Raw genomic sequence first — 16,073 nt, forward strand, 5'->3', positions numbered from 1 at the left:
AATTAATTAATTAGCCAGTACACAGGACACTAAATATCTGATAAGCATTTAAGTCTTTTTCTAAAAAATGTTTTGAATAATTGTGAGGTGTTGGATATATTCCTTCATTTATTTTATTTCTTAGATTTTGCTGCTTTGGCTACTTTTACTTTTAACAATTTCAGTACATTTTTCTGATTAAACTTAGTTATACTATTTTCTTACTTACTTTTATGTTTTTGATGCATGACTTTTACTTGTAACAGAGTATTTTTATTGTGTGGCATTAGTACTTTTACTTAAGTAAAGGGCCTGAATATTCCATCACCACCGATAATTTATCTGCAGCTGTGAGTAAAATGTCCTGTAGTGCAGTAAATTGAAATGCAGTACACATATCAAATACTCTAGTTAAGTGCAAGAGCCTTAAAACTGTATTCAAGTACTGCCACTTTATACTTCTACTCCACTACATTTCAGAGCGAAATATTATAGTTTTGACCAGACGACAGTGCATTTATCAGCTACTTGTGGCTCCTATTTTTGATTATTTTCATGCAAACATGCAATAAATGTATTTTGGTTAAAGAGATATATTTGCACATCCAGTCATCTCAGGTGCAGGTGCATCGGAGAGATCACACAGGTGCTTTACATCACGATTTATTGGTTACTATACTGACGATTCAGTCCCTCTGGACCTCGGTCACGAGAAATACTCTTGATAAAGTTTTGTTTCGTGAACAATCTGTCTCTTATCAAGTCAAAAACTGAGTTCATAAACTTTTATTTTAAAAAGTAAAAGCAAAAATTATCAAGTGTAGTGGGAGTATGTCAACCTGCTTTCAATGAAATTCAGCTTGTTTCAAGGATTTTCTCTGTTGAGGGTTTTTTATTATTTAAGTGCTGCAAAGTCCTGTTTCATTCTTTCTTGTTTCAAGGATGACGTTTTGTGTTTCAGTGACATTTTGCAGCTGAACGACACTTCTGTTCATGCTGAGCGTCTGTCTAAATCCTCTGCTCACCTTCCTGCAGCAGATGCACACTGACGCTCATGGATATACAACCCAGATTCCCAAAAAGTGTGGATGCAGTGCAGAAAGTAAACAAAAAGCACAACAAAATAATCTGAAAATTTGTAACAATAAATAAAAAAAACAAAAATGATATTTAAAAAGACAAACAAGAAAATGACACGGGGAAAAATGCTTCAAAATATTATAATTTTGTAACATAATTGAAAATATCTTTTTTTTTTATTCTCAGTCTTGTACTTTGTGGAACATTTCTTACCAATTTTTTGACAGAAATTTAACCAATTTGTGTTCAATTTCAGCATTCAAAGGTTCGAACAAGCTGATGTAAAGTAAAGAATAAGAATAAGTTGCAATTTTTTTCTGCAGAATAATGTTTACCCTTTGAAACCTGGACAAAGACTTGTTTTTTTAAAACATGGCAAGAAGTGAATGAGCAACTAATGAAAACAATTATGTTGCAGAATTTTTTTACATAGAGTTTTTAAATTTAAGCACTTCTTGCTTTTTAAAATTATTTTCTTTTTTCCCCTCTTTTTTTTGCTTATTTCTTGGATAATTTTTATTTTACATTTTTACTAATTTATTGCTTATTTTTTGGGCCACATCTTGTTAAGTTGCTCGTTGCCTTCCCACCATGTTTTTGAAAGAAATCAAACCAATGTGCTCGAGGTCACAAGGTTAAAATACTTGTGAAAGGCTTCTGCAGCACAAGAAAAGTGATGTCAGTCCAGGTTGCAAAGGGTTAATAGGGTTCTCAGTGCTTAATTACAGACAGAAATGTTTTTTTGCAGCTCTTAGCTTCACCTCAACTGAACAGAAACACTTCTCGCACATCAATGCATCGGTGATTATACTTGAACACACATGCAGCAATAGGAGAGGCATTTTCTCGTTATTGTATCACCACCTCTGGTCGAGTAAAGGATCTGAGTTCTTCCACAGAAAATGACTCCCCGCCGATGACATTCAGGCTTGTTTGATCCTGCCGTTTAATCGTGGCTGTCAGTTGCCGAGCTTTAATTACTCTGAAGGAGGCGGACAGCGGCGGTGCAGGAGGTTACTGTACTCTGATACCTGCCCGGAGTTCAGCGAGCGTGAAACAGACGCAGCGAGCCATTAGGAGAGCCGTCTTTGAAATCTGGGGCAGAGGAGCGTTTAACATGTTGTGGCTACACACTCTGCTGGTATTTCACATTACACGCCGCTGTAACCTTCAGGTATGAATGTAGGTTTGCTAAAATGTTAGAGGGACACATTTAATATCACAAGAAGTTGAATTCATTTCAGTTTAAGATCTGCAACAGAAAAAACTGTTGCAGATGTTTAATCAAGAGGCCAGAAAAAATGTTGGCATTGGCCAAAATGTTTTATTACGTCTTAACAGTGCTTTGGTTAAAATAAGGTACTTGGTTATGGTTAAGAAAAGGTCACATTTTGGCTTAAAATACCCAGTTTTGGGGGCACAATCCTGGCTGGAAATGCAGCAATGGTTCTGTTAAAAGCAACAGCTTTCTGCGCCACTATCCTGTTTTGAAAAACAGCGGCATGTTGGTAAAAAACAAACACGTATTGTGGCACAATCCCTGCTGAAAAAACAGAGATGTTTGCAAAAATGAACCACTTTTTGAGACACTATTTCCTCACAGGAAATGGCAATGTGTTGGCAAAACAGTCACATTTAGTCCCACTATCTCGGCTGGAAATGCAGCAATTTCTCTGTGAAAAAAATTTTATGGTGCTTTTTCCGGTAGAAACACAGCCACGAGTCATTACAAAAAACCTATGTTTGTTTGCTGAAAACAGAGCGATGACTAAAACTCAACCTTTTTTCAGGCCACTCCCCCAGCTGGTGTACAAACACATCAGCTTTGTTGTTGCATTATCATGGCTGGAAATGCAGAAATATCTCAATGAAAAACATCTGCTTTTAATGCCACTATACCAGCTGAAACACAGCAATGTCTCCAAAAACACAACCGCTTTTCATGGTAGTTTCCCAGCTGGATGTGCAGCCACGTCCTGATTAAAAAAACAGTTTTTGAGGCGCTATCCTTGGTAGAAACACTGAGAGGGATTGCAAAAGAACACCAATATTTTTGTGGCTAAAAAGTGCTGGAAATGCAGCCGTGTCTCACTGTAAAACAACCAGTTTCTATGGCACTATCCCCAGTATAAACAAAAAAAGAAGCTTTTTATGGCACAGTCGGGGCTGGAAATAAAGTGATTCTTTGGTAAGAAATAACAGGATTCTGTGCTGCTATCCCCGCTGAAGAACAACAGCGTCTCGGTAAAAAAACTCCTGCTTTTTGTGTCACTTCCCAGCTGAAACCACAACAGTGTCTTAGTCAAAAAATAACCATTTTTTTTATTCTATTATTATTATTTTATTAATGTTTCATCCCATATGGCATATGTGATTTGCTCACGTCAGCTATTGTTATCGTGTGTGTGTTTTTTATTTTCTGTCTGTTGTAAAAATTTAATAAAATATTGTTTTTGAAAAATCTGAAAACACCAGGGGCGCCCAGTAGCTCAGTTGGACGTCTCTGTCCCCGTATCACGCTTAAGCTGTCCTATCAAATAAAGGTAAAAAGCCCCCCAAAAATCTTAAAATAAATAAATAAAAATATAAAAATAGAATAAAAAAACTGAAAAAATAATCTTTTTATGGCTTTATCCTCAGCAGAAACACAGTGACAGGTCGATAAAAAACACACATATTCGATGGCTAAAAAATCGATGGAAACACATCAATGACCGGTTTTAATGACGGTCAAAGCCCACATCCTGCGAGTCATCGGAAACAAGGTATCCATGGTGTACAGAAACATACGGCGCCAACATTTTCCTACAGGGCTGAGATGTTGCATTATTGAGAGGGATGTTTTATTAAAGCAGGGAATGAAACATTGGCTTTATGGGTAATAGTAGCCGCCACCTCGTGTCCGCGGGGAACAGGTCGGCGCTCAGGGACAGCTGCACCGACATGCAACCTGGTTTGAGGTCAATTAGAGCGAGGCCAAACACAAACTGAACCGATGACATTTTGCAGGCCTTTTTGCGGTCTCTTCCGCGTCTCGTAAAGCGGCACTGACAGATGCTTCCTGCGTGCCAGCAGCGATCACCGGTCACCAGCTCGACATGCAGCACAATGCGCTCATTACCCGCCACTGTTTGCTGCAAGAAATCCAGCTGAGAACAAAGAGTGTGAATGAAAAATGAATCCACTGTACCGTCGTTTAAATCACCGTCTACATCCCCCCGGTGTGTAGATAGAGCAGATGCCGCCTTAACATTGTTCTCGTGGTTAAAACAAGCAAAACCACGCTGACTGTCACATGAGACAACAACCACACATACATACACAGCCCCTCCTGAGCTGTATTTTTATAATTATGTGCATTATTTAATGTTTTTCCTGCTTTGCACACATGTAAAGTAGGCTAACAGCAACCACACACACACCATGCACAAGCAGAAATATTCTGAATTTAGCACCAAGAAGTGACTTTTTCTATATTTTGTTGAGTCCTTGTGTGTGTAAACATGAAAGAGTGTTGCGGCGGTTACAATGATTACAGACTACAAAATGCTCCAACTCGAGGAGTTGTTAATGCATGCATCATCTGCTCAAGGGCACTCGGCGTCTTTCAGCCGGATTCAGCTTCATCCGCCGTACGTGAGGGAATTACGGGAGCGCGGGGCGAACAGATAGTGTCTTATTTACGTTGTTTTGTTTCACTGATTTGTGGCGTTTCTGTGTTTGCAGGTGTGTGCCATCGTAAGCCTCCTGCCTTCGGGCGCCGTGGCAGATCTGACATGTGAAGCTCTGCTCATGCTGGCGGGAAATGTCTCATGTAAGTTTGATGTTTAAGACAACAGCACGTTTTTCAAAGAGCACAAGGTTTAATGTTGCATCACTGTTACCTCATGTGCAGTCTGACAACCCGCCGGCTATCAGCCTGACGAGGATTTAGCCTCCGGGGCAGAGACGCCTACTTTGCATGAGGGCCACTTTAGAAAATGACAGGAGGTCAGGGGCCAGTCGCAGCAGCTCCGTACACATTACTAGGTTTTTAGGACGTTTCATGGATTTTAGGACGTTTATAGGATTGTGGGACATTTGTTGGATATTAGGAAGTTTCTCATATTGCAGGACATTGCTAGGATTTTAGGTTGTTTCTTGGATTTCAGGATGTTTCTAGGATTTTAGGATATTTCTCATATTTCAGGATGGATTTAGGACATTTCTAGGATTTTGGAACATTTCTCAGATTTTAGGATGTCTCTAGGATTTTAGGACATTTGTAGGATTTTAGGACGTTTGCTGGATATTAGGAAGTTTTCATATTGCAGGACATTGCTAGGATTTTAGGTTGTTTCTCGGATTTCAGGACGTTTCTAGGATTTTAGGATATTTCTCATATTTTGGGACATTGCTATGGGTTTAGGACATTTTAAGGATTTTTAGGTTGTTTCTAAGATATTAGGATATTTCTAGGATTTTAGGACATCTGTAAGATTTCAGGACATTTCTCAGATTTCAGGACAGATTTAGGACATTTCTCAGATTTCAGGACGGATTTAGGACATTTCTAGGATTTTAGGTTGTTTCTTGGATTTCAGGACCATCTGTAGGATTTTAGAACATTTCTCAGATTTTAGGGTGTCTCTAGGATTTTAGGACATTTCTTAAATTATAGGATGTGTCCCAGAACATTTCTGGGATTATTTCTCATATATTTTGTGGCATTTCTAGGATTTTAGGATGTTTCTCAGATTTTAGGATGTTTCTAGGATTTTAGGACGTTAGGGTCTTATGTAGGATTTCTGTTGGCAGGTGTGGGGCATCCTCCACTAGCACTTTTTTTTTTTTTAATAAAACAAGCTCTACTTTAATTTTGTTTTATAGATTTATTGATTTTATTTTATTATTATTTATTTATTTTCACTGTATGTTTACTAAAAGTACAAAAACAATTCCCACTCTGAAAAGTTGAGTATCTCTGCTCTAGAGGCAACAGCGAAGATAAAGTATGAGAGAGCGATGCTATAAAATAAAATCTGTGAAGATTTCCTTTTTAAAAAGCTCATAAAAAGCTCGTCGTCATCAGATGATAGCCGATCAGTTTTGAGATTCATTTCGGCCTCTTTTGCTCTCCGTACAGCATTTGTCTATGTTATTGGACAATCTTCCTCCCGTTGCCTACAGATTCTGCATTCATATGCAGATGCTCTATTTGCTGCAGAGATTATCTCAATTGTGATTGAATTGATTTTCCTTCTTTTGATTTTCAGTCTTTTACAGTCTCGTACTCTCGCTGAATGCCAAACCCTCGTCCTCAATCACACCTCTCTCCTTGTGTTTATTGGCAAAATGTCTTTTCTTATTATTCTGTCTCCACGTAGACCTCACAAGTACAGTAACAGTTTGTTATTAAACACCTCAAACCACAGCACACGCACACACACACACACACACACGCACGCACGCACGCACGCACACACACACACACACACACACACACACACACGCACGCACACACACACACACACACACACACACACACACAGAAACATGCACAGATTCACAGGAATGATCTTCCTGTTTTATTCGCCTGCGGATTTAAACTCATAAAGATGTCCCAGAAAGCCTCTAACAGATAATAGTGATACTGTCTGCGTCTGTGGGTTATTACGGAGTGGCAACGCGCCGTGATGACTCGACCGAGCGTTGAACTTCTGTACTTTTTCAACACCGACTCAAATATGTCTGTAGGATCAAATATCAAGAGGTGTTGAAATGAGTCAGACAATCATTTAGTCTATGAAATGTCAAAAATAAAGTAAAAAAATGTCCCTGACAGTTTTTCAGAGCCCGGTGTGCTGCGTTCACATTCGTGTTTTATCCTACAGTTTCAAAACCTCAAAATCTTCCGTTTAAAATAATACGAAACTGACAAAAGAAGCTGGAAACACAAACTGTTTGATGTTTTTGCTTTATTAAACAACTTAAACGTTAGATTAATGGACTGTCTAACGTCTAATGATAACATTTCTCTCGATGAAATAACAAAATAGAGAAAATTTCAGTTCTATTCAAGCCTTAAAATTTTAGCTTTAAAAAAATGTACTTTCTCTTCTTTTCCATGTTTCTTTTGACACATGATGTCCTTGTAAGATTCTGAATTTTAGAAAGAGAAATCAAGGGCTCGTCTCTTGAAAAACCCTTGAATTTGTTCTCTCTTGTAAAAAAATAAAGCTTTAAAAAGTAAAAATAAGCAAAAATAAAACTCATGTAACATAAGATTTCACTGAACAAGAATGAGATTCTTCGTTTTGTTAACTTTTTTGATTAAATGTTTCCTGATTTAAATCTGGAAACTTTTTAAAATTTAGTGTCTTTTATCTTTTATTAAAGTTCTTTATTTAACTCTGTAGGTATGATGGGAGTCAAACTACAACACAAGCTGTTTTTACTGACTTCAGCGACCCCTAAGGACATAAAACATACATTTGGGGGACAGATTTAAAGACAGAAATGGTCCAAATTGAGGCAGAAATCATTTGACTTTTAGTTCCCTGTTTGGGTCAAGCTCCAAAAAAACACTACATTTCCCATAAGGCAACTTTTTGTTAAGACTTGGTAAACACCTGCATATTTTAATGCAAGCTTTTTATTTTATTTATTTTTTGAATATTCAGAGTTTCACAGCTTAAAACCGAGACTGACAAAAGCTCCTCAAAAACTATGCAACTGTTTTACTTTAATTATTAGTTGTGTTTCCAAATTATTTCTTTTCACGTACATTTTCAATATGTGCATAAAAAGCCCCGAGTGGAAAGAGCAAAAGTTTGAAAAAAAAACTCAAAATGAAGCATACGTTTTTACATTTGGGTGGGATGGAAAAGCTGGAGTATCAGTGAAATTTAAGTGTGTATAAGTGCAATTTAAAACAGATTCAGTGAATAAATAATGATGTATATTCATCAGAGATACATAATAATATTGTCATCGGTATCAGCAGATATTGACTTTAAAATGAAATATCAGAATTGGCCAACATGCTGATATTACAAACTGATTTGTTTTTTTTCTTATTGACAAATTGAAAATCTACAAAATATCAACTCTAAGTTGAATTATTTTAAACACTGAATGAATATTACATACACTTAAAGGCATTTTTTTATGTCTCCATCTGCTGGTGGGCCATCACAATCATCAGTAATAATACATAATTTAAGATTTTGAGATAACAGCATTAAAAATAATAGCAAAATCATAAATATAAAATATTAAATTAATAATAATATTAAAAATAAACGCTAATCACCTCACCCTTCAACTCCAACGATGCAGCAGAATCAAGGACAAAAGTAATTTTCTTTTTTCAAATAAATCTACCTTCTTCTCCCTTCTAATATGATGTTAATTCACAACAGGGACTTGATAATGATCACTAAAATTAGGTGGTGAAAACAGTGGGTATATTGATATCTGTTATCGGCTTAATGAGTTGTTACATATCTGCAAAAATTCTGACATTGTGCATCCCTAATAATCGTAATGAACCGTCGATGCACAGGCCCCTTTTGACCGCTGATATGTGCACGCAGGGCTTCGACCAGAACTCTGCCAACAGCGCAGAGCTGCAGGATTAGCTGCTCAACACTGTCCATCACGCTCTCTGTTATTAAATTTTCCTTCTTTTAATCAGGTTATTTCATTACGCTTTCTCTCACAGAGGCACCTGACTGAAAAATTAGTGCCACTTACTGCTTATCTCGAGGGAGCAGCTCCCAAAATTCATATAACTCTTTAAAACCTGGAATGACATCACTTTCCTCATGCTACTTTTAGATGCCTCTTACCAGTATTTAAAAATAACCTCTGGCAAACCTTTGAACAAATTGATTTCTTTTAAAAACATTGGATAAAAAGGGTATGAGCAACTTGATAAGACATTTTCCACGTATTATGGAAGCTCAGAACTGTTATTATTGCAATTATTTTTTAATGCTGTTATCTCAAAATCATATGACTCAATTATTTCATTAAATAAAAGTTGTTTTTTCTTGTGAAAAGTTAATTTATGTCGAATCTGTAAACTGTAAACAATTAACACATAAAGTATGTATAGTATGCTGAGTATATAGGTGTGTAAAAATATAAATGTAAGAAATACAGTAACACACAATTAGCACCAATATGTGAATGTTTAAATTATAACATGGATAAAGTGCTGAGGAATATAGCTTAATATGCTGCCTGTGAAGCTGCAGTCGTGTTGGTCTTCTCTTTAAATGACGAGGACTGATCTGAATATATAAAATCATCTCTAACAAAAAGACACAGTGCTCTTTCTGCCTGTTTTAGACCGTGATTGAAGTTCAGACTGATACTTTCATCATGATGGGTGCTCCTTGATCTGTCATTTTCAGCATAAATCAGACGTCAAGAGGCCCTCTTGATCTCTGATTAACATTATAAGTGTTTTTTCACATAATAACAAGTTGATTATCTCATAATGTCAAGATAACAGCATAAAAAAAAATCTGCGCGGCCGTTTGTGGCTTCCGTAGAAACAGCAGCCTCCTGATCATCTTGTTAAACCACCACTTCAAAAGTTTTTTTATTTATTTTTTTGGCATTTGAACAAACAAATCATGTTGTTATTTTCTTTGTGAGGACAGTTTGTGGAACTGCTCTGTTCTCATTTTAGATTTTTCTTTCATTCTTCAATTTCTCACCACAAACAGGTGTGAAAACATTGGTTATAAAACATGTGAAAACGTTGGCTGGCGGTGTTGAACTTTGCCCCCTCAGAACCTCCTTATTTCCGAAATCTCCTTGAGTTATTGCAGAAATAATAGCCTGACCCTCGGGGCATGTCCAGATTCATATTTGCCGCTACCGTCCCTTTATTGCTCGGGGAAAGGTCTGTCACCAATGTTTACCGTTGCCCTTTAATGCTCACCCTTTGTAGCTGTTTAGCTGAATCTAATGAGATTTCCATAGCCCTCCTCTGAAGCCTGCAAACAAAGATTCAGGTTATTGATGATCCTCTTCCTCTCTGGGTTGCAGTACAGTCGCTGGCCGCCTCCTGGAACCAGACCCTGAGCAACGCCACAGGTCAGTGCAGCGCTGAGTCGGGCACGTTGTGTTTGTAACCGGGAGCGAGATCACTTTTCTTACACTGCTTACAGATGCATTTTTAAAGTATTTAAACTGTGAGCATATTGGTGCATTTCTTTCAAAAACATGGGAGAAAGGGAACAAGCAACTCGGTAATAAATGTTTCAGAAATTTGTCGATTTTGAAAATTTGTTTTAAAAACTTAGGGGACATGTATAGGGGAAACACAACAACAATCAAATTTATATTTTTAAAATTATGTTAAAAATTGTATAAAAAATATCATAAATTCTTAAGCACTTTTCCAGGTTATTTTCATTTAGTTGTTTTTTTTTTAAAAAACTCTTTAAATACTTTTTTGTTATTGTTTAATAAAAAGAAAGAAAGATTTTAGACAAAAAAGCTAGAGAGAAAAAAAAATATATTTATAATTATCATAATCGCATATTTAAAATTATTCTAAGTTATTATAAGAACTTTTTTTACACATCCATGTAGTTTTTTCCCCAATTAAAAAAAACTTTATATTTTTGTTTTTGTTTAAAAAACACAACAAATCATAACAAGAGATCAGCATACATGTATGTTAAAATTAAACACGTCTTTCTTATACTGCTGTTTCAGCATGAAAACATATACAAGACACAAACACATATAAACAATAAAAAACAAATGATAAAAACACGTTTTTACACACATACATAAAGAAATAAAGAAAAGATTAATGAACATATTTAGCTCAGTCTTATACACTAGATAACCTTGTGAGGAAGAATTAATAATAATAACTTTTCATTCAAAATTCATAATGTAGGTGGATGTACATCAAGCCAAACATGCAGGATTGAAAGTTTTGCAACATACAACATGACACTGAGCAATTTTGCCTTTCGACCAGACATGGAGCTAACACCAAGAATATAAAGGGGAAAAAAGCAAGCGGAAATTATATATTTTTAACATTTTTAAGGAACTTTTTCCAGGCTATTTACTTATTTATTTTATTTTATTTTTTACACATTTTCAGGTAATTTTTTTTATCATATTTTTAACTAATTTTCTGCTAATTTTTGGGCCTTTCTTTTTCTTTTGTTGCCTATTGCCTTCCTCCCATATTTTTGAAATAAAGACAATTTGCTCAAGTTTCAAAGGGTTAAACCGATTCCCTACGCAGCTAGCACAGAGCATAGTTGTTGTGGAATACCCCACGAGAGAAACAAGTTTGATCTGATTATAAAAGCTAACATCAAAGACGAGAACAATGCTTGAAATAGATTTTGGCGACGCTCCACGGGAGACGGCGCTCAGGAGTAATCATTAAATCCTGTGCAAACAAACGGCTTATTCAGCGCTTGGATTTATTGCCAGCATCACTGTCAGAATTTCACCGGGGCTATACAAGTAGTCCCAAACCACGCCAGGAATCTGCGTCTTGACATTTCCATCTTTGCAGGCTCGGGTCTCTCCTGCGACACCTCCATCGACGGCATCGGCACCTGCTGGCCCAGGAGCAGCGCCGGCCAGATGGTGGCACGACCCTGTCCCGAGATGTTTTACGGCGTCAGATACAACACCACCAGTGAGTCCTCGCCGTCAGCTCCAAACAGGAAACAACAGACACAGAGCATGATTTAATTTGATTTCTCCCACCCCTCCCCCGCCTCACTCGTCTACCCTTGGGCAAATTCTGTTTACGTAATTGTGTATACAGAAATTAGCATGAGCATACAAATTAGCAGGAGACACAGAGGTGTAAAAACATGTGTACACAAAGTAGGACAGCAGCAGATAATGCAGCATGAAGCGCCAGAACAAGACAAGTGGTGCGCCCGCTGTGAGAAACCATTGTGTCAGCGCTTAAAAAGAAAAGAAAGACGGGATAATGTAACATCTGAAATAATCGCTCTAACATAAGCCTGTTAGAGCGATTGAAACAAGAGAGTCTCAATCTTAATTTTGGCAATCACTGCCAGTCACTTTTTTGAAATAATAATCTGGGCCACATTTGGGCTCATTTCCATATGTAGTGTCTCATTTTTAGAAATCTGCTGTGAAAGTAAGAAAGTGTTTCGGATTCCTGCTGGGGCCGAACTCTTCCTGAACTCCTCTGCGCCACAGTTTCTTCTCAGGTCAAACTCTTCAAGTCCAGCTGAAATTAAATCGCTGCAGCAAACAGAGCTGTTCTGTAAATACTCATCTGCTGTTCTCTTCTGAAAAGAAATCTGTTCTCGAAAGGGTGAAATTAATATTTTTTAGGTCTTTTTCTTGTAGCCTCAGGGCTCCAGGGACAGTCTGTCCGCTGCTTTGTTCCAGACTTACATTTCAAAACAACAGTTCAATGGATTTTAATTAAATTTCATTCATTTTACCCAAAAGGATGAAACGTACTGACTTTAGTGGAGCTCTGACGTTTCTGCCAGCACCATCATGAGGTTAATATTCATAGATTTAAGTTAAATATCTCAACCACTATTTGATAAAATTGTCATGAACATTTACACAAACATTCATTGTCCCCAGAGGACGCAACTTAGTGGTTTCGGTGGTGCTCTGACTTTTTAGTTGCTCCACCATGAGGTTAATTTTTGTGTTTTTAAGAGACATATCTTAACAACTATCTTGATAGATTGTCATGAAATTTGGTGCAGACATTCATGTTCAACAGAGGATGAATCAGACTGGATGGTGAACCTCTGAATTTTGTTTTGGTGACATTAATATGGATGTTAAGATTTTGGGTTTTAACAGACATATTTCAACAACTATTTGATGGAATGACATGAAATTTTGTTCAGACATTCATGTTCCCCAGAGGTTGCTCTGACTTGTGCTCGTTCACCCCCATAATGCGAATAGTTGTGGTTTTAAGTAACATCTCAACAACTATTTGGTGAGTTGTCCTGAAATTTTTCACAAACATTCATGATCCCCAGATGATGCAACTTAACAGTTTTGGTGATGCTCTGACTTTTGCTCCAGTGCCACGGCTAGGTTAATCTTTGTGGTTTTAAGTGAAATATCTCATCAGCTATTTGAAGGACTGTCTTGAATTTTTTTCCAGGCATTCATGTTCCCCTGAGGATGCATCCTAATGAATATGGGGATGATCTGACTTTTGCTCTAATGCCCCCACTAGATTTATATTTATGCTTTTAAGTGATTTATTTTTAGAAATATTTGATGGATTGTCTTGAAATGTTGTGCAGACATTTGTGCTCCCCAGAGGATACTGACTTTGGTTATGCTATGACCTCTGTTCTTGCACCGCCATAATGCTAATATTTGTGGTTTGGAGTGAAATTTCTCAACATCTATTAGATGTATTGTTAGGAAATTTTGTACCCATATTCATGATCCTCAGAGGTTGAATACTACAGACTTGGTGTTGCTCTGATGTTAGCACCATCGTGATACTAGTGATTGTGGTTTTAAGTGAAATAGCTCAGCAGTTGGATGTTATGTGTCCATTACTTTGGTTTATGACCAAAAACTGATGACATCTGATTACTGTGACCCATTAAAGTCACAGATTAGGAATTTCAGCTCTGTCGCTGCAAATATTGTCATCACACTTTATTGCAAAATTCATCACCACAAAACCAGCTTGGATGCAAATTTGAGTTTTTATCCATGAAACATCCTGTTGTTTTCGCTGCTCCTAAAACAAACAGAGTGACTTTAAAAGCACAATGTTGACTCACTAATGATGATACCTTTACTAAGTGGAGGAAATACAAGGAAATTAAATCAGGCAGCATCGTCACACCTCTGTCTTTAACCTTTTCCTGATCTGGTTATTAGAAGAGATAGAAAGTTGGAATAATGACATATACAGAAGTCAGAGTTAGACGATAATCTCCCACATTTGGAGTCTAAAAAGTCATAAAAGAAACGCTTACAATACAACCACATTTTCTAGGCGAATGGAATCATGATAAATCAAAGATTTTATCCCAAAAACAACCTGAGGCAAGTCTTAAAACACAAATAACCAATGTAATGTTACAAAGCAATCACTTAGGGAGACAAATATATTGAGATTCTTACTTTTTGTGATATCAGTGTGAATTGAGAGCCAGATTTTTGATGACTAAAATGAAGAGTTTTAGCACAGGACTTAATTATTTAAGTGGTCCAGGTGGTTCTTTGCAAAGTCAGGAAGAATTTGACCTCTGTGATTCATTTGATTCATGTTTAATTCATATTTTCAGTGTTTCAGAACAAGTCTTGCAACTAAAACCACTATAATTTACTTAAACACTGCATGAAGTGGCTTGAAATGGGAATGATTCTAATCACGTATGCATCTTTGGTCCGTGCTGTGTATTCATTCACTGCAGCACGCTGAAGGTAAAACAAACACAGCACAGTAAACACGATTAAGTAGATTTAGAAGATGAAAGTAAATGTGTTTCTTGGTAATTTAAAGTGTAAAACCCCCACGGGACCCTTGAGAGTGAGAGAGGCGGGTTATAATTCAGCTCACCAGTAATTTGACACTGCGAGGTTCATTTCACCTTCAGGATTAATGTAATCTCCATTCAAGTGCAGCATAAAAGCCTAAAAAAAAAAAGAAAAAAAGACCTCCCACCAGCAGACATCACTAGCAAAGGTCAGGAGTGGATACAAGATGATGACATGTTTACTTCATGCAGATTCAGTTCACTTAACCCTTTAAGACCCATCATCTATTTGCATGTGCTGCATTCAAACACCTTTCAAAAATGGTCCGTTACTTTGGAAAACATGGGGGAAAAGGCAATGACCCACTTAGTCAGAAATGTACCACAAATTTCAATACATCAGTGAAAAGGCAACAAGAAAATTACATACAAATATTTTTAAAAAGAGGGGAGCATTATTTGAAAATTGAAAAAAAAACAGGGAAAAATGTCCAGAAAACTATATAGAAATATTAAATTATAAAATAAAAATTACATATAATAAATATGTAGATATGTTTATATTTATTGATTTATCGATTTCAAGTCATATTCTTGTAACAATTTTTTCTAATTTCTTTTTCTCTTTCTTTTTGGGCCATGTCTTGTAAACTTCTCCCCACTTTTTAAGTCATTTTCTTGCTTGTTTTTATTTTCTTTATTTTTTTTGTGCTTATTTTCAGGAAATTTTCTCAGAACTTTTTCTTTAATTTCTTTGCAAATTTTCGGGTCATGTCTTGCAAAGTTCTGTCGATGCTTTTGAAAGAAGCCAAACCAATTTGCTCAGCTTTCAAACTCAGCAATAATATCATGGAGGATTTCAACATCATGGATTACAAATGAAGCTTCAACTTTTAGGGCGTATTTTTAGCTTGACTTTATTATTAATTACGACTAAATATTTGATGTTTTTCACAGATGAGGTCAGAGAGGGGAGAAGGAGGAACATTTAATGAAGATGTTTGCTGTCATTTCATTAGCTAAATGGTTCTGCACAGAGTACTGTTTATGTCACAGCACGACAAACACTGTGACCTTAGACTTCTCCTCAAGGTTTTTACATTCATCGCTTTGAGCTGAAAGCCCCTCTTTGTTAGCATCCCGTTTGTTAACGGCACTTAATGTGAACACAACACAAGAGCTGCAGGTTTTTCTTTGGCTATAAGGTTATTTTGCAGACACTTAACGGCACAAACGGCCCTGATGAAGCTCAACGAGGAGCTGAAGGGAGGGAGACACAGTTTCACTCCGTTTTTATTGCCACTTTTGGTTTTTAAGCCATGATAACGACGTAGTTCGCTGGGTGGATCCACCGCTTTGGTTCAGATTAAAATACCTCAACAACCACAGGATAGATTGCTCTTTTAATGACTGACATGGTATTTTTTTGCAGTAAACATAGTTTTAAGGCAATCGCATTTTCTATGAAAAAAAAAACTTGACATTTTAAAGTAAGTCGGTAAAAAGTACAGTATT

The 16,073-nt window shown here is 36.7% G+C and overlaps 1 protein-coding gene across 1 annotated transcript in view; it reads left to right on the forward strand.

The window, feature by feature from the left end:
• Window positions 1–16,073, forward strand: part of LOC121958681 (corticotropin-releasing factor receptor 1-like) — a 70,485-nt gene that overhangs the window by 2,623 nt on the left and 51,789 nt on the right. Inside the window, exons 2-4 of the mRNA XM_042507768.1 lie at window positions 4,786–4,873; window positions 10,105–10,152; window positions 11,609–11,734. Coding sequence (XP_042363702.1) covers window positions 4,786–4,873; window positions 10,105–10,152; window positions 11,609–11,734 — 262 coding nt within the window. The remainder of the gene's footprint in view (window positions 1–4,785; window positions 4,874–10,104; window positions 10,153–11,608; window positions 11,735–16,073) is intronic.

Source organism: Plectropomus leopardus, chromosome 19, assembly GCF_008729295.1.
Source record: "Plectropomus leopardus isolate mb chromosome 19, YSFRI_Pleo_2.0, whole genome shotgun sequence".
Taxonomy (NCBI): Eukaryota; Metazoa; Chordata; class Actinopteri; order Perciformes; family Serranidae; genus Plectropomus; species Plectropomus leopardus.